The 19,938-nt window shown below is 49.7% G+C and overlaps 1 protein-coding gene across 1 annotated transcript in view; it reads right to left on the bottom strand.

Annotated features, from left to right (window-relative positions):
* The window catches only part of LOC126457437 (apolipoprotein D-like), a 45,107-nt gene that overhangs the window by 7,417 nt on the left and 17,752 nt on the right, over window positions 1–19,938 (bottom strand). Inside the window, exon 3 of the mRNA XM_050093720.1 lies at window positions 15,396–15,529. Coding sequence (XP_049949677.1) covers window positions 15,396–15,529 — 134 coding nt within the window. The remainder of the gene's footprint in view (window positions 1–15,395; window positions 15,530–19,938) is intronic.

Here is a 19,938-nt window from a genome sequence, read left to right as displayed (position 1 = left end):
GTTGGTAATCGGGGCCATCTGAGCTTGGATGGCAGAGTCGGGTACTTTATCCCATGCTGCTTTAACTCTGTACCAGAATACAGTCGTAGTGGCTGGTCACTGGCGGAACGTCACTCTCTCATCGGCCCATGGTCAATGTATCGAACTGTATCTGGATATCATGGGCAACTTGCTGTTGGGTTTCATTTTCCTACAAAATAATGTCACGGGCAATTTGAAACATAATAATCGCCCTTCACTCGTTATAATTGTAATAACTGCTGTCCAAAATACCGTGCACTCTGTGTCTAGTGCCTTCCGCCGCGGAAGTTTTTTTTTTTTTTTTGTGTGTGTAGTGTAGACTGAAGAGATCATCCTTGATGACTTATTCTTCTAGGATGGGATGTAAGAATAAAAGGAAAACACTTTATTTATTACGCATTCAGTTAGGCTTGGGCACGCAATGGGTCCTTTAGCCTGCTGTCTTTGGTGATGTCTATCTCCTGTGGAGGGTGAAATGTGTCAAGGCTGTTATGTGTGACTGCTTCCTCGTGTTATGACAGATTGCCTATGGGGGGCGAAACGTTATTGACTTCGGTACGCGATACTTGTGCCGTCTTGCAGGGTTTACCGTTCCTACCGATTGTAACTGTCGAACTTAGTCCCTAAGGGCATCGATCTTGTCAAAAACTCGTAGAGCCTTGTCACGGACCTTCTCTTGTATGGTGGTCTCGTGGAGTACGTAGCGGATGTCGATGTTTCTTGTCCACCATGGAGCTCCTGTGATCCATCGATAGCAAATGTTTTGCAGCGCTTGGAGTTTGTTGTAGGTGGAGACGCACGCAGTTCCCCACGAGGTGGAGCCATACAACATTGTGGGTTCCACCGTTGCCTTATACAATTGGAGTTTAGTCTTAGGGTTGAGATCCTTACTCTTCAGGAACGGAATCAACGACCTGGCCATCTTCTGGGCTGCCGTCTTTTGTCGTCAATATGCTGCGTAAAGAGTAATTTTTTGTCAAGGTAGACGCCGAGATACTTCACTCCCGGCGACCATGGGATAAATTGGTCAGCTATTTGGAGTCTGTCGTTCAGAACTGGTTTCCTCCGTGTGAACAGAACGGCTGCCGTCTTCGTCAGGTTGATCGTTATCTTATTGTGCAGCGCCCAGCGTTCCATTACAGCAAGTTGCCGTTGCATCCTAGCGATTAGCTGGTCCAAGTGTCGTCCAGTTGTCAGAAAGGCCGTATCGTCCGCATAAAAACTCGCCGTAACAAGGGGGACTGTTGGGATGTCATTTATATATAAGTTGAAAAGTAGAGGCGAAATGACAGAGCCCTGCGGAATTCCTGCGGAGATCAGTTTCATTTCGGAGTTTTTATCGTCGACTCGGACATACAGTTTCCTGTCCTGCAGAAAGCTGTCTATGAGTCTAACGTAACAATCCGCAATAGGGGTAGTGCGATGCAGTTTGACGATAAAGTTGGGCCGCCACACCTTATCGTAAGCTTTTTCGATGTCAAGGAAGACACCAATCGTGAAGTGCTGCTTGTTGTATCCTTCTTGTATCCGTTCGGTGATCCGTAGAAGTTGAAGTTCGGCAGATAACGTGTCCTTGAAACCGAATTGTTCGGGTCGTATAACATCATGCGCTGTAAGCGTGTCATGGAGCCTCTGCAACAGCACTCTCTCGAGCACCTTGCCAAGGGTCGGCAAGAGGCTAATTGGCCGGTAACTGTTGGGTTCTGCTGGGTCTTTACCTGGCTTGGGTATTGGAACTACTCGAGCCGTCTTCCATGCCGCAGGAAAATATCCTGCAGAAGGCAGCTGTTGAGAATACGGGTAAGGAGCACAGTTGGCTTCCTGGGCAACTGTTTCAAATCGGTGTTGCTTATGGAGTCGTTGCCCGGCGCATTATTCCGAGTCTTCCGGATAATTTTACGGATCTCTGCTGGTGTGGTGAGTTGTGGGCGGCTCTGCACAGGCGCAGCACGAAGAGCAGTCCATTCTGCTGTAACGACGGCTTCCTGTTCCTGCAGGCGGACGTCGTTCACGGGGGTCGCTGGTGTAGACATCTGTTCTTGGTAGGCCGGCCGTTGTAGCCGAGCGGTTCTAGGCGCTTCAGTCTGGATCCGCGCGACCGCTACGGTCGCAGGTTCGAATCCTGCCTCGGGCATGGATGTGTGTGATGTCCTTAGGTTAGTTAGGTTTAAGTAGTTCTAAGTTCTAGGGGACTGATGACCTTAGATGTTAAGTCCCATAGTGCTCAGAGCTAGCCATTGTTCTTGGTAAGTCGTAGCATACAGCTCCGCCTGGGCGAGTTCGTCATAGAGGACGCCATCTGGTCCTCTGACGGCTCGTTTGGGTGGCCGCTGGTGTCGTATGTTCTTGACTACCTGCCATTCGTTCTTGGTTCGAAGTAAGAATTCATCCATCTTATCTTCCCAGACCTGCTGTCGCCACTCGGCCACTCTCCTGTGCAGTTCTCGTGTTAAGACGTGTGTTTCTCGTCGATCGATCGGGTTTCTATAGCGGAGCCAACGTCGCCTGCTCCTGTTTCTCTTTGTCTTCAGTTCTTGGAGTAGAGGCGGGAACTCGTCGAAAGCTACTACAGGGTAGACCGTGTGAGTAGTTGCCCTCCGTTTGGCTACCTTTATCTTCTGCGTCAAAGTTTGTACCGCGATGTCGATGGCTTCCGGTGTTGAAACGTCCTGCGTCGGGCAGATATTGTTGTCAAGATATGTCCGAAATTGACCCCAGTTCAGAGTTTGTGAGGTTGGGGGCGGAAGGTTGGCCGTTGCGTTTTCCACTATACTGATAACAGGTCGGTGGTCAGACGAAAGATCGTCGACAATGCGGAGCTGGAGGTTCGTCTCAATATTTTTGATGACAGCAATATCTAGGACGTCTGCTTCTTGCCGATCGACGTAAGGAATCCGTGTGGGCTCTCGTGGGCCATGGACTGTGATGCCCAGTTCTTCTTCCATGGCAATCAAAGTTCGTCCACGAGGGTTCGTACGTCGGGAATTCCACGCGACGTGCTTGCTGTTAAGGTCACCTCCTAGGAAGATTTTGTCAAAATTGGTGAAGATACTCCGTAGGTCGTCTGGCTCCAGGTTTTTACCGGGGCTGTTGTACGCCGCAATGAAAGTGATGTTGCCTGCGGTCGATCGAACCGTTACTGCTGTTGCCTCCAGATGTTGGAGGTGAGGTAGTGTTTCATGATGGTGCCGCAGTTCCCTTTTAAGCAGAACTGCGGTCCCTCCACCTCGTTGGCCTTGTCTGTCCGTTCTATAGACGTACATGTTACGAAATCTGAGCTCAGTAGTTGGACGAAGGTGCGTCTCCGATACAAATGCGATGTCGATTTTGTGACGTTGTAAAAATTCAGTGAATTCTGTTTTCTTGTGTTTCGTTCCGTTGGCGTTCCATATACAGATTTTCGGGTTTCTCGTGGTCCCAGGGCGATCCATCTTAAGGTGTTCCAAAGGCCTTCAATACACTTTCGATTAAAGAAAGTATCCCCACTAGTTGTTTCTGCACGGCGGTGAGAAATTTCGCGACATCAGAGAGCGCTGGAGCTATAGATTGCATCAAATGAGCTGGTGAGACGTAGGTTTCCGGTTCCGGTCGGCGTGGTGATGCTGCGTGGGCGTATGAATAATGCTGGCGGTGCTCTCGAGGTGGAAGTGCTTCAGGAGGAGGCTGTGTTACTGGCTGCCGTGTCGCCGCCGGCTGTTCTTGTGGCGGTTGCTGTCGGTGGGGCGGAGGGTGTGGCGTCAGGTTGGAGTTCCGTATTACACGAGTCCTCCGTTGAGAGGGCTGCGGGGAAGACCGTTGTGTGTATTTCCTGAGAAGTTCCTGGTACTTCTGGCAGCCACGCCACGTGGCAGGATGGTCCTTTTCACAGTTAGCACATTTCGGCGGAGCCCCTCGGGGATGAGTACATGCTGAAGATCGGTGTTGCCCTCCACATCGAACGCAGCGAGCAGGCAAGCTGCAATAATTAGCTGTATGTTCGAATCGCTGGCAGTGGCGACATTGAGCAGGTCCTTCTTGTCTGTTGTAGGTTTCAATAACGACTTTAGTATATAGAAGGTATTTGATGTCGTAAATCTTGTAGTTTTCCTTTTGGGCTGGCAACGTGACACAGTAAGCATCGTGAGGTCGTAATTCCTTCGTCTTGTCGTCTCGATTTTTAAACTGGTGGACGTTGATGACAGGGAAACCCTTCTCTATCAGTGCGTCTCTCAGTTCTTCCTCCGTAACTTCGACAGGTAGACGTTTGACAACCACTTTGAGGTCCTTGTCCTCCGCGGCCTGATGTGTAAAAAAGTGGATGTCATTCGACACAAAGAAATTGATGGCCCGCCGTGGATCTTCATAGGAGTCAAAGTGATATTTGATCCTGTCTCGTTGGTAGATGGCCTTAAGACTGCCGTCAATATTCGCTTTCAGCGTCTTGTTGAGTTCCATGTAGTTCTTAGTATGGTAAATAGTAACGGGCGGGACTTTGCGTAGTAAGTTCCGGCCAGAGCCATCTGTCCCCTCTTTATCTGCTTCGAGATTGACATCACTCGTGTGGTCCATACGTTCTGGAGCATCTGTAATATCTTCCGTCGCAATAGCCGCATAACGGTTGGAAGTTTTCAGTTCTTCTGGACGTTGTCGCTTCCGAGAGTTGTTCTGCTTAGGAGAAGCGTTGAGTCGTTTTCTTGGGCGAACTAGTGTAAAATCGCCCTCTCCGTCGGTGGGCTGCATGGTCCAAACTTCTTCAGAGGAGACTCCCTCCATTTCATCGTCGTCGTCGTCTGGTGGAGAAAATTGTTCCACGTCGTCTACTTGGTCTTCATGCTGTGAAGGAGGAACTGTACTAGTGCGGTTGTCGTATACTAGCTGACTTCTCAGAATCATGTGTTGTATTTCACGTCTCAGTTCCCGTTGTTGCCGATCGTTCTGTGTTAGCTGATGTCTCTCGTCAGAGGGGTTTGACTTATGTTGTCCTCCGTTCTGCATTCGCGTATCGCTCGTTGTGGTCCCGTCCTCATTATGTTGCCTGTCAGAATCCGTTGTCGTTGCAGGGGTCGTCGCCGTTGTATCCGTCCTGTTGGGAGCGGCCGGCGGGGCAGGCCCCACCGACCGGCCAGCGGCCGGCCCCGGCGCGACCGAGCCGGCTGGCTCGGACGCGCGCGTTCCGTTGTCCGCACTCATCGGCATCGCGCGCTCAACTGCCGCGGAAGTCGAACACGCGCCAGAACAAATGAACGTGGTCAGCCCATGGAGGGCTCCGCATCCGCGGCAACTATTCCGCGCAGCAAGGGCGCCACCGCTAAGTCACGTGCAGACAGCGGCCAATAGCCGCTCCCTCCGGTTTCGTATATAGGGACCCGCTCTGCCCTAGTCCAGCCAGTCTGGTACTCGCTCTGGATTTCGTTTCTATCTCGGCGGTACTGCGTTCTGGTCGTTGCTCGTTGTTGACATTTGCCTGACTCTGGTTCCGAGTGGAGTTACGTTTGGTGTTTGGTGTTGTGGTTCCCACAAGCCCCCGTTGTTTATCTCTTCCTTGTTGTGTCGCTCATAGTCGGTCTTGGTCGGTTGTTGTCAGTTGTCGTTGGTCTGTCGTCCGACTCGTCCTGTGTTTACCCAGTGGTGCGTGCTCCACCACCGGCGGCTTCCCCGCCCGGCGGCTCCGATCCGCAGCCCAAAGCGTTCCCGCTGTTGGTTGTGGTTACAACATTTTGGCGACGAGGTGAACGGAATATAGGAGTATGGAAGAGAAATTACTCACTCTCTTAGAGCAACAGCAGCAGCTCATGCGACAGCAGCAGCAGCAGTTGGAGGTCTTACATACCTCGCTGCAGTTTCTCTCAGAGAGGGTCAATAAGTGGGATTCCCTCCCTCCTCTTTCCCCAGGTGCCCCGCTTTCAGACACGTTCCCACGTCCGCCGTCGTTCCCACCGTTCAACGACGCAAAAGAGGATTGGGAAACGTACCTGCATCGTCTGAAGCAACATTTCACGGCATTTCAGGTGTCGGATGACTCTCTGCAGCGGTCGTTGTTCTTGGCTTGGGCCTCACCGGACACGTTTTTCTTGCTCCGCAAGTTGGCACCATTGGCCGACCACATGGCTCTCTCCTTTCACGAGATCTGTGTGTTGCTAACTAACTATTATTCCCAACGATACCACGTGGTTGCATCTCGCTTGGAATTCCATCAATACCACAAGCAGCCGGGTCAGTCCTACCGTTCCTGGGTGACGGATTTGCAAGGCCTCAGCCGCAAGTGCAACTTCACGTGCACCAATCAGCAGTGCAAGGCGTCATATGCAGATTCCTTAATTCGGGATGTGGTCGTTCAACTGGCGCCCGATCCAGAGGTCCGCACTGCGGCGTTAAAGTTGGACAACCCCTCGTTGGAAGACATTCTGCGTATTGCCCATTCCTTCGAAATTGCTCAAGCGGCGAAAGAACGTCTCATGGCGCGGCCCCAGGTGGCAGCGGTCGAGTCCGCTTCCCGCTCCACTCCTTATCGCCGTCGACGGGCCGCAGTCACCAGAGGGCACCGCCGTCGAGATTCCTCGCTGTCTGACGTCTCTATGGCGTCCGAACCGCCGGTCGCCCCTCGACGTCGGCCGAGTGGCCCTCTCCCGTCCTGCCCCCAGTGCTTCTCGGCCCACACTCGAGCTGACTGTCCCCATCGCTGGAAGACCTGTTCCCTCTGTGAGAAAGAGGGCCACCTTCGATCTGTCTGTCGTAGCCGCTCGACCCGCCCCCGTCCCGCCCTTGCGCACCAACAGGAGGCCGTCCATGCTTTACACGCAGTCGCCCCTCGGACCGACACATTGGCTCAAAAGTTATTCCTCACCCTCCGCATCTTTCACGAGGACGTCCGTTTCCAGGTCGATACGGGGGCCACGGTTTCTTTGGTCAATCTGACGACGTATGCACGTCTCGGGTCTCCACAATTGTCCCCACCCTCTTGGAGGTTGGTCGCCTACAGCGACGGTTCCATCCCTCTCCGTGGGCAGTTTTCTGTCATGGCCATCTATAAAAACGTTCCCCGGCCTCTTACCCTATTTGTGGTGGACCACCCGTCGGCTTCGGACATTTTTGGACTAGATGCGTTTACACGGTTTGGCTTTTCCATTCAAGACGAAGTGCAGTTCGTTTCAACTACGGTTCCATTTCAGGACCTAGACGATCTGTGCACGTCCTTTTCCTCCCTGTTTTCGGCAGACATGGGCTGCGCTTCCGATTTCCAGGCACACATCACTTTACTGCCGAACGCACGGCCTCGCTTTTGTCGGGCTCGGCCTATCCCGGTAGCTTTGCGTGCGGCCCTCAAGCAGGAACTTGATCGACTCCAGGCTGCGGGGGGTTATCGAGCCAGTACAATCGAGTGCTTGGACAACGCCCTTAGTGGTCATCAAGGAACCTAATGGATCGCTTCGTCTTTGTGGGGATTTTGGGGCTACGGTCAACGCTCAGTCTTTGGTCGAAACTTATACCATTCCTCGACAGGAAGACCTTCTCGCTAAACTGGCAGGTGGCGAGTACTTTTCTAAGATTGATCTGGCAGAAGCCTATCACCAATTGCCGTTGGATGAGGAATCGCAGGCCATCGTCGTCATCAACATGCCTTTCGGTCTCTATAAATACAAGCGTCTTCCGTTTGGCATTTCCTCTGCCCCTGCGATTTTCCAGCGGTATCCCGAGCAACTTACGCAACCAATACCGGCTTGTGTCAATTACCTCAGTGATATCTTAGTCACGGGGCGCACGCGTCAGGAACATCTGGGCAACCTCAGTACCTTATTTCACCCCCTCCAGGCTGCGGGTTTACGTTGTCGACTGGAGAAGTGCAGTTTTTTTCAACCAGAAGTGGAGTACTTAGGACATTGGCTCAGTAAAGATGGCTTTCGCCCTTCGGACCGTAATGTCGCAGCCATCGATGCCCTTCCCCGTCCACAAAACTTATCCGAACTCCAGGTATTTTTGGGGAAAGTCAATTATTACTTAAAGTTCTTACCCCAAGCCGTCCACGTCGCGCATCCCATAAATCGCCTGCGTCGCAAAGGGGTACCTTACACGTGGACTTCTGCCTGCGATCAGGCTTTCACCCGCCTGAAGACGATGCTGAAATCTGCCCCTTGCCTGACGCCTTTCTCTCCGGTTCGTCCCTTGGTGGTGGCGGCCGATGCCTCAGCGTATGGGATTGGGGCAGTCCTGGCACACAGGAATGAGGATGGGTCGGAACAACCTGTGGCATATGCATCCAAGACGTTAACCCCTGCGCAAAGGAACTACTCTCAGATCGAAAAGGAGGCTCTTGCCATTATTTTTGCAGTTCAGAAATTTTACATTTACCTGTTTGGAGCGCAGTTCACCCTCCTCACGGATCACAAGCCCTTAGTGTCGCTTTTTGGACCCCATTCACACCTGCAAGAATGGACGGCTCAGCGTCTTCAGCGCTGGGCGTTGTTCTTACGTAATTACACTTACACCATCCGCTATAAGCCCACCAGTCAACACACTAATGCAGATGCCTTGTGACGTCCCCAGCAGGACCGATCTGGCGTCCGACCAGCAGGAAGTCCTGTGCTTCCACATCGACTCTGCCCGCCGGGAGACTCTCGATGGATTCCCTCTGACAGCCACGCAAATCGCCGCTTCCACGCGCAGGGACCCCATTCTGCGGCAAGTCCTCCGCCACGTGACCCGTAGTTGGCCTCCCTACCTTACCCGACGTTTGAAAACTGACTTCAGCACGTGGCGTCACGTCTCACACGGGCTTTTGGTGATGGAGGACGTCCTCCTGTTGTCCACGGACTCGGACGCCCATCGGGTGAAAATCCCTCCAGACTTATGCCACCCCATCCTGCACTTATGACACCGCGGACACTGGGGATTTCTCGCATGAAGGCGTTGGCTCGACGACATGTCTATTGGCCTGGGATCGATGGAGACATTGAGCACCTGGTCCGTGGTTGCACAGTGTGTGTGCATCATCAGGCTAGTCCTCCACAATCTTTCGCGCCCTGGCCAACACCCAGCCAACCCTGGGACAGGATCCATCTCGATTTTGCAGGCCCCTTCTTAGGCTTCATGTGGCTCCTCATCATTGATGCCTATTCCAAATACCCATATGTGGTTCGCATGGCGTCCACCACCACTGACGCCACCCTCACCGCCTTGGCCCAGGTGTTGGCCATTGAAGGCCTTCCTCAGACGTTGATCACAGATAATGGGCCCCAATTCACAGCGTCCTCGTTCCAGACCTTCTGCTCCACTAACGGTATCAAACACATTCGCTCTACCTATTCCATCCTTCATCCAATGGCGCGGCGGAACGCCTAGTCCGCACTTTCAAACAGCAGCTGCTGAAATCAGTGGAGCTGTCGGCCACCACCTCGGCCCTCACCTTGTTTCTAGGCACCTACCGCACTACGCCGGTGGTCGGTCATAGTCCTGCCGAACTCCTTCACGGGCGACAACCTCGGACCCTCCTCCATCTGCTGACACCATCCCCTTCTGGGCGCCGCTCTCGCTCCTCCCGGCGCTACGCCCCGGGCATGGCCGTGTGGGCCCGCTCCTATGACGGCACACCTGCATGGACGCCCGCTACGGTGACAGCGGCTCATGGGCGGCGAGTGACGACCGTGCAGACACACAGAGGGCTCGAGCGTCCCCACCATAACCAACTCCGCCCTCGGGCACCCCCCTTGATTCCTCCCCCACCGCCTTCCCTGCTTCCTGGTGCGGACACATCCCTCATGGTGGAGCCCTTCCCTTCCACCTCCATCTCCTCGCCAGCTCTGCAGACACCCCTTCCGCCTCGCCGGGGTATAGAGACGCCCACTGACCGCCTCCCCTCTGGTGACACCTTGATGGATGCCGCAGACAGTCTGCCCTCCCCTCCCCCAGTGGTCCCTCCGAGCGTCTCACAACCCGTGCCCTCATTCCGCCCGCCTCGGCATCGTCCGGGGCATTTCCGCCCCTATGCACCAATTTCGGGAGGGGAGGGATCTAGTACCTTCCGCCGCGGACGTCGAACACGCGCCAGAACAAATGGACGTGGTCAGCCCATAGAGGGCTCCGCATCCGCGGCGGCTATTCCGCGCAGCGGCTCTCGCGCAGCGAGGGCGCCACCCCTAAGCCACGTGCAGACAGCGACCAATAGCCGCTCCCTCCAGTTTCGTATATAGGAACCCGCTCTGCCCTAGTCCAGCCAGTCTGGTACTCGCTCTGGATTTCGTTTCTATCTCGGCGGTACTGCGTTCTGGTCGTTGCTCATTGTTGACATTTGCCTGGCTCTGGTTCCGAGTGGAGTTACGTTTGGTGTTTGGTGTTGTGGTTTCCACAAGCCTCCGTTGTTTATCTCTTCCTTGTTGTGTCGCTCATAGTCGGTCGTGGTGGGTTGTTGTCAGTTGTCGTTGGTCTGTCGTCCGACTCGTCCTGTGTTTACCCGGTGCTGCGTGCTCCACCGCCGGCGGCTTCCCTGCCTGGCGGCTCCGATCCGCAGCCCAAGGCGTTCCCGCTGTTGGTTGTGGTTACGAAACTGTGAAATCCCATACGGTCACATCAGGTGCTGGCTAGGTCCGTGCGATATGACGAATTTAGTCCGGTAACGGTCGTTCTCGTAAGAGCCTTCACACATGAATACGTTACTCGTGACACCTTATGTAATCTTGATAATCACGATTCTGCACTTCCGAATTCCGGAAAATGGTGGTAGACATTTCTCCCCCTTATACGATGCAAGATACAATCTTCCCAAAAAAAAAAAAAAAAAAAAAAAAAAGGATTCAGATGAGATTTCTGAAAGAGAAACTCTCTCTGTAATATTTCTTTGTGGAAAAAACATAGACGGTGTTATTTGTACCTACTTTCCGCGGTTGGGCGGAATGTTAATTGACACGTTTCGTTAAACGTTCTAAAAGAGATTCCAAGACACTGCATGATTAAAGACGGATTTCGATTTATCTGCCAGACTGCTCTCGGTTTTTGCTGCTACGTTGTTACTTCCTACTTTAGCTGAATAACATAGTGTTAGAGCCCAGTTCAGTGATCTGTTTGTCCAGTCAAGCAAATTACGATACTTTAATCAAATATTACCCCAAGAGCATTATCCTCAGCTGTACAGAGAAGCCGCTAAAACTATTTCAATGTTTGATTAAACACATGGTTATGAACGTCTCTTTTTCTGTTATGAAATTTATGAATTGCAGCCAGCGTTCGTATTTTAGACCATGAAACTTCTTGTTTTTGACTGTATCACGAATCAAGTTTTAAAGATATTACACATTCTAAAACATCACAACTTTATGTTAAGTGCCTGTTTGTATTGTAAAGTTTTTTTTCTAGTTCTACTCATCGTATTAGCACTATTTAATATATTTATTTAATCAACTAATAAAAGTTGTTGCTTTGGCAGAAAAATAAAAAGTTGAAAATAAAAAAAAGATAAACTGCTGCATACAGAAGTATCCTGCAATATTCGCCTCTTAGAATTAGATACACTGTGTTCAAACACGTCTTCTTAAGCTTTCCGCACGTGTAGCCTTCAGCATTTAGCTGTATCATTCGCGCACCTGCTCAGAATAGAGCAATGATGGAGGAGGTCAGAGCGCTAAGCAGACATAGCTGTGCTTCTGGAGCACGAGCATACTCCAAGAGCGCAAAGGCCTGTTCTATAGCGTCATCAATATACAATACGAACAATGGTTCGTAGGACAATGTGAAGTTACTTCTAATTCTGTTGATGAGTCTCCATTGAAGATAACATACTGCATATAACATATTGCATCCTCCTTACTCTTCAGTTCTCCATCCTGTCAAAAATTTTGTTTTATAATTAACGAAATCGCACGTTTGTTACTCTTCACTGATGTGATTTCATCTCAAATGATTTCAGAAGTCAATAAATACTGCGTTCACCTGATTGCATTGAAATAAGCGTATGTGACGATGCCATGTGAGAAAAGTGCAAGTTGTATTTCACATGATCAGTGTGTTTGGAACCTAGGCTGGCTGGAACGGATATCATTCTGTTCGAGGTACCTCATTGTGTTTGATCTCAGAATCCGTTGCAGAACTGTACGACCGATGGACGTCGATGAGATGGGACGATAGTTTTTAGGATCATCTCTGATGCCCCTCTTGTGATCTGTGCTTTCTTCCACTCACTGCACCATTTTCTGTTTAACAGATCTACATCAACTGAATTCACTGTCAGTGTTTGGCAAAACACGATAAATGTAGAAAAGTAGGCTTCTTTGTCAGCATCTCTGGCTGTCGTCTGTTTGATACTTTGCCTGATATTGAGCCAAGAGTTGTCAAAGGTTGATTCTCAACTGTGGTGGTAGACTGCAGTCGAATCTGTGGGCAGAGATAATATGCACCTGTTGCATCAACATCTGACGGCCTTTCCTTGGTGACCTGCCCCTTGTTATCTGCAACGTTCGTTTGCTGCAGCATGGGAATCTGGGATCCGTCTGCCTAATTCTTTTGTGTTGAAACTATTATCTATGTGAATTGCTATAGCTTCTCTGAATAAGTATGTGTAAAGGTTCTTCTCCACAATGAGAACCTCAATGTCAGTGAATTTTATTATGTTAGGACCTATAGCAATTCACAAACTTGACAGTAGTTTCAACAAGAAATAATAAAGCCTCAAAACACGCAGATTTAGGATTGCTGTGCCGTAGTGAACAACCTCTGCAGGTAACAAAGGGAAAATCACAGTGGGAATGACATCTCCTACTGAAGTGACTCCAGTCACCACTTCCACCGAAAAGGCGGTAGACAAAGGAGCGTGTGCTCCAGAAAGCAAGCTAGGGCTAGCATGCTATAGGAGCAGCGAGACGATCCCACCCAGGGGGGAAAACTCGGCGCCCAACAGGACCACGGCATGTGTCACAGTCGCCGGCCGCGCCGAAGCATCGCCCCTGCACACTACAACCGCAACAGCGACCATTGGCGACCTGGCTTCGCTCAGCGGCACCCTGATTGCAGTTCTCGATAAGGTTTCACGCCTTGCTTCGACTCTACAGCAGGCCTTCGAGGCCCTGGTGATGGGTGTCGGAGCGGTCACGCCGACTGTTCAACAGCCGGCCTAACCCACACTTCCGACGCGGTGCCTTCCTGGAGTGGCGACAACAATGGAGCTTGCTGGCCTTCATAGTCCTGGCAGCCCTGCTAACGACAGTAGAAGAGAAATGAATCACATAAAAAGACAACGAAACAAGAGAAGTATAATTTTTGTACAGTTCCAGATTAAGGAGGTTAGCGCTTTGTGCTCGTACTCAATCAGAATCTGAGGGAAGATCACCTCCTACAGAAGTTCATATTGTGTGCCACCAGAAGTACTGGAGAGTGACCTTTGACAGTCCCAGCCAATTCTGCTGAAGAAATGTTAGGAAAAGTATTAAGCAAACATCATCCGAAGATTGCAAGACTTTAACAAGTGGCCACAATGGTTTCAACAGTTACGTAAGTATCAAGAAGTGAAAAACTTTTGAACTTCTACAGCTACTATTTATTCAGTCACGAATTGGGTTACAATCACAGATAAAAGGACGTCCAGCTTACATAGGTACACTATGTGATCAAAAGTATCCGGATCCCCCGAAAAACATACGTCTTTCATATTAGGTGCATTCTGCTGCCACCTATTGCCAGGTACTCCATATCAGCGACCTCAGTAACCATTGGAAAACGTGAGAGGCAGAATGGGGTGCTCCGCGGAACTCACGATCTTCGAACGTGGTCAGATCATTGGGTGTCACTCGTGTCATACGCGAGATTTCCACACCCATACACATTCCTTCGTCGACTATTTTCGATGTGATAGTGAAGTGGACACGTGAAGGGACACGTACACCACAAAAGTGTATAGGCCGACAGTTGAAGATGGTCGTAATGTGTAATAGGCAGACATCTTTCCAGACCATCGCACAGGAATTCCAAACTGCATCAGGATCCACTGAAACTACTATGACAGTTAGGCAGGAGGCGAGAAAACGGATTTCATGGCCCCGCGGCTGCTCATAAACCACACACCACGCCGGTAAATGCCGAACGACGCCTCGTTCGGTGTAAGGGGCGTAAACATTGGACCATTGAACAGTGGAAAAACGTTGTGTGGAGTGTCGAAACACGGTACACAATGTGGTGATCCGATGGCAGGGTGTGGGTATGGCGAATGACCGGTGAACGTCATCTGCCAGCGTATGTAGCGCCAACAGCAAAATTCGGAGGCGGTGGTGTTATGGTGTGGTCGCGTGGTTCATGAAGGGGGCTTGCACCCCTTGTTTTGCGTGGCACTATCATATCACAGAACTACGTTGATGTCTTAATAACTTTCTTGCTTCCCACTGTTGAAGAGCAATATGGGGATGGCGATTGCATCTTTCAACATGGTCGAGCACCTGTTCACGACACACGGCCTGTGGCGGATTGGTTACACAACAATAACATTCATGTAATGGACTGGCCAGCAGAGAGTCCTGACCTGAATCCTATAGAACACCTTTCGGATGTTTAGGAAAGCCGACTTCGTGCCAGGCCTCACCAACCGACATGGGTACCTCCCCTCAGTGCAGCACTCCATGAAGAATGGGCTGCCATTCCCCAAGAAACCTTCCATCACCTGACTGAACGTATGCCTGCGAGATTGGAAGCAGACATCAAGGCTAAGGGTGAGCCAACACCACATTGAACTCCTGCATTACCGATGGAGGGCACCACTCACTTCTAAGTCATTTTCAGCCAGGTGTCCGGGTACTTTCGATCGCATAATGTATTAGTGATGCAGATTGTTTACGAGGAAAAGTGTTACATTTTTAGTGTGTAAAGGAAATCACTTCAGTTTGAAAAATGATAAGAATAAAGTGGATTTTACTATTATAATCTAAGACTTGCCTAATTTTAACTTACTTTAACAATCACATTTAAAAGTAAGATGGCGTAATGTTTTAAATTATGCAAGACAATTTTTATCTCACTCCCTTGTTAAAGTAAGTTTCAGCCATGGAAATTTAGATTACATTACTGACAACGACTTTTTTGTGCTGCTTTTCAGCTGCAAGTGTTTCCTCAACAGAATAAAACAATGATATACTTTTCTTTTTAAGCACTTTGTTCCTGCATCACTAATATCTCTGTAAGTCACATATTTTATCTGTGGTTCCCATATTCATTTGTCACCTGACAATCTCATACGCTGCTGGGAACGAAAACCGGTCAATGATTAGAGAAACAGTCGGAGAACGTAATGAGTGTCTTATTTCTTGTTAGACTATAATATTAGTCGATAGTGTCTTAGAAATCCTTGTACGTAGTTTTCTGTAGCGATCTCCTTGTCTTGTTCAGAGCTAATAGTGATACGAGACAGGTGAACAGCAGGAGTTGCTTACAAGAAGTTGGTCAGGGAGACGGTGATGTCGATGGTGCTGTTGTCTGCGGCGGTTTCTAAGTTTGCGATGACGCATTTGCTGCCCAACTCGAAGGAATTCGAGTAGCGCTTGTACTCGTACCACGTGCCCAGCAGCTGTCAACAGAAAAACCAAAAGTCTGGCGTAAATTACAGAAATCACTGGAAACACTGCCAGAGCTGTCAAGGAAACTGCGGTCTATGAGTTTATAACGTTAGTCGACAATACGAATCGTAGACCCAGTAGTGGGAAGCGTCATGATCTCGATACTAGGTGCAGCTAGATTCCATTCCTAAGTAGTGCACATCGTCAAGTTGCAGGGCAAGTGTGGAAAACTATCGATAAAATGATAAGATTAAGACTTGCTCATAATGTCACTAAATTTTAGAGTCCAGCGAGAGAATGGTGTACACGTTGTTGCAAAAGGAACAGAATGTTGATTGGAGTGGGATTCAAGTACCTGTCCCAAAGAAGAAGCAAAATGCACACAATAAATATCCCATTGACTATATGGATAAATAGGTTATTAGGCAAAAATTTCTGCCATATTATGAACAGTACACAAAAATGCCAGTTCTGATATAGCTTCACAGACTGACAGAAATGGGCTTCGAGACTAGCATGGTGACTCTGAGAAAAACGGTTTCGTCTAAGGTGTTTGATTTTAGAAGGTTCCAGAATAATGTGCGAAAGAAACGACATAGTTCTTAAAAAAAGAATACTACATTAGATTTTCACCAAAAAATGAAAAATTCTGAATTAAAGCGGCCAGTGGTTTATTTGGACACATACTGTGAATACGTGTCACAGCGATAGTGTGTGAGGAGCACTGTCTAATAATAGTGCCAGTCAGTGCTTACTTGTTACACGCGGCACTGCATTGTCACGTGACAGCACTCCGATTCCGAGTGCCACCTTCCCTTTTCTGTGTCTTCATAGCAAACATGACAGTGCCGTCAGTCTGGTAGGTCTAATGAACGCTTTACAGGGTAATAAGTTTTTACTATTATTAAGGGACGTTCACTCAGTGGCGCTAACATACTTTACTGCAGAAGCTAACAGTGTTTTGTATCGTAGACAGAACAGATCAAAACATAATTACAGATACTTGCTGTGACTGTGAGTGCATTTTTTACTCTTTTAATGTGTAGGTGCTGTTTTACAACTTCGGGGCAGACGAAAAGTGTATGCCATGCTGTGCTAGGACTCGAACCTCGGACCTTGCCTTTCTCAAACCGTGTTCTTGCCAACTGAACTACCCAGGAACGATTCAGAGCGCCCTCACAAAGATGTACTTCCGTCAGTAACGCTCTCTTCTTTCCAAACTGCTCAGAAGTTCTCCGAACACCTTGCTGGACTAGCTCTCTTGAGAGAAAGTGCTTCCAGAAGAGCTAATCAAGCAAGGTGCCCAGGAGAACTAGTGTAAACTATGGAAAGAAGAGAGCCCTACTGACGTAAGTACAGCTGTGAGGGGGCGCCCTGAATCGTGCCTGGGTATCTCAGTACCTTGGTCTGTTGACAGTGTTAAGAGGCCTATAATTTGCATTGAGGTTTTAAGCTACGTGTGTAACTTAGGTAGATAACACTGGAGCTTATTTACCGGTTTGTTTCGTGGGTGTAAGAATGTCAATTGCCTTTTACGATGTTGTAATATAAAAGTTGGGTTCGATAGCCACGTTCGCCTATTGAGAATTCAAGCTGTTACGGCGCAGAAGCAATATTTGCCTTTATTAGACACATATTCTAGCCTATACATTAAAATTTTGTATAATCTTTATATTTACAGATGTTTTCACACGACACCTGCCAGCGACGGAAAACCAAATAACTTGTTCCAAAAGGTTATGTACAGGCAGAATCTTTTATCGTGGTTAAGGAATAAATTAGGTTTTGGAATCTTAGAAAATATCTGCGCTCCACAGTTCAGTGAATCAAAACATGGCGGTGTCAACCACATCCACGCTGATTTGTCAAGATTTGAGGGACGTATTGGGTGGTGTTCGAAAAAAAAAAGGAATACACTATAACTAAGCTAATCCGTGAAACTGAAATTTCATCAAAGGCACTTTACCGGTGTAAACAAAAGAATAAGATTATCCCAGTAACACTGCGATTTGAACGTGACCCCCTTTAAATTACTTGCCTTGGGAAGCTACTCAGTGCTGGAGACGGTTTTCCCACTCCTCACAGCAGTGCCGAAGCTGGATACTAGAATAACTCTCAGCTGATCGGTTGCTGCCATTTGAATGTTGTGTTCATGTCCCAAAAGCAACGTCCCTTGACTAGTGTTTTGCTGTCTCGTAAAGAGGAAAAAGTCGCAGGGACCCACCACGAGCGACTAAGGACGCTGAGAAGCCGTAAAAATGTTCTTTCTGGACAAAAACCGGTTTACTGAAACTGCTGTGTAAGGCTATTGTCATGAAGCAACATACTATTGGTCCTTGTTTTTGGACTTACAAAAAATATGGTTCAAATGGCTCTGAGCACTATGGGACTCAACTACTGAGGTCATTAGTCCCCTAGAACGTAGAACTAGTTAAACCTAACTAACCTAAGGACATCACACACATCCATGCCCGAGGCAGGATTCGAACCTGCGACCGTAGCGGTCTCGCGGTTCCAGACTGCAGCTCCTAGAACCGCACGGTCACTTCGGCCGGCTTTGGACTTACAGGCGTGATCTTTTTTGTGTAGTCTTTGAAGAACTTCTCGGTAAAATACACTCCTGGAAATTGAAATAAGAACACCGTGAATTCATTGTCCCAGGAAGGGGAAACTTTATTGACACATTCCTGGGGTCAGATACATCACATGATCACACTGACAGAACCACAGGCACATAGACACAGGCAACAGAGCATGCACAATGTCGGCTCTAGTACAGTGTATATCCACCTTTCGCAGCAATGCAGGCTGCTATTCTCCCATGGAGACGATCGTAGAGATGCTGGATGTAGTCCTGTGGAACGGCTTGCCATGCCATTTCCACCTGGCGCCTCAGTTGGACCAGCGTTCGTGCTGGACGTGCAGACCGCGTGAGACGACGCTTCATCCAGTCCCAAACATGCTCAATGGGGGACAGATCCGGAGATCTTGCTGGCCAGGGTAGTTGACTTACACCTTCTAGAGCACGTTGGGTGGCACGGGATACATGCGGACGTGCATTGTCCTGTTGGAACAGCAAGTTCCCTTGCCGGTCTAGGAATGGTAGAACGATGGGTTCGATGACGGTTTGGATGTACCGTGGACTATTCAGTGTCCCCTCGACGATCACCAGTGGTGTACGGCCAGTGTAGGAGATCGCTCCCCACACCATGATGCCGGGTGTTGGCCCTGTGTGCCTCGGTCGTATGCAGTCCTGATTGTGGCGCTCACCTGCACGGCGCCAAACACGCATACGACCATCATTGGCACCAAGGCAGAAGCGACTCTCATCGCTGAAGACGACACGTCTCCGTTCGTCCCTCCATTCACGCCTGTCGCGACACCACTGGAGGCGGGCTGCACGATGTTGGGGCGTGAGCGGAAGGCGGCCTAACGGTGTGCGGGACCGTAGCCCAGCTTCATGGAGACGGTTGCGAATGGTCCTCGCCGATACCCCAGGAGCAACAGTGTCCCTAATTTGCTGGGAAGTGGGGGTGCAGTCCCCTACGGCACTGCGTAGGATCCTAAGGTCTTGGCGTGCATCCGTGGGTCGCTGCGGTCTGGTCCCAGGTCGACGGGCACGTGCACCTTCCGCCGACCACTGGCGACAACATCGATGTACTGTGGAGACCTCACGCCCCACGTTTTGAGCAATTCGGCGGTACGTCCACCCGGCCTCCCGCATGCCCACTATACGCCCTCGCTCAAAGTCCGTCAACTGCACATACGGTTCACGTCCACGCTGTCGCGGCATGCTACCAGTGTTAAAGACTGCGATGGAGCTCCGTATGCCACGGCAAACTGGCTGACACTGTCGGCGGCGGTGCACAAATGCTGCGCAGCTAGCGCCATTCGACGGCCAACACCGCGGTTCCTGGTGTGTCCGCTGTGCCGTGCGTGTGATCATTGCTTGTACAGCCCTCTCGCAGTGTCCGGAGCAAGTATGGTGGGTCTGACACACCGGTGTCAATGTGTTCTTTTTTCCATTTCCAGGAGTGTAGTTTCTTAGCCTCTTGGTCTTGAGGCACAGACTCTTTATGAACAGTTCTCTAGCTATCAAAAAAAGCATATCAGCATTCAGTTGATCTATGATCTCCGGATCGTACTCAAACACTCAAACTCAGTTACCGATAATGACACGTACCAGAAAACCAGGAACATCTTCAATCGATTCCAAAACGTCAACGCACCTGTCACACCTCACGTCCTACTTGTCCTGCCGGAGGATTCTCGGAACCGGTTCAGAGCTGAATTTTTCATCTCAATTCATTGATCAATATCTGATGAACGGTGGTGTGACTCAAATCCATCTCAGCCGTAATTATTCTGACTGTCAACTAATCATCTGCGCACATTAGATCCTGGACCCTGTCGCCATTTA

Source organism: Schistocerca serialis, chromosome 1 (assembly GCF_023864345.2).
Source record: "Schistocerca serialis cubense isolate TAMUIC-IGC-003099 chromosome 1, iqSchSeri2.2, whole genome shotgun sequence".
In the NCBI taxonomy this organism is placed as follows: domain Eukaryota; kingdom Metazoa; phylum Arthropoda; class Insecta; order Orthoptera; family Acrididae; genus Schistocerca; species Schistocerca serialis.
Note: the sequence above shows the minus strand (reverse complement) of the source record. Positions and strands in the feature narration are given on the sequence as shown.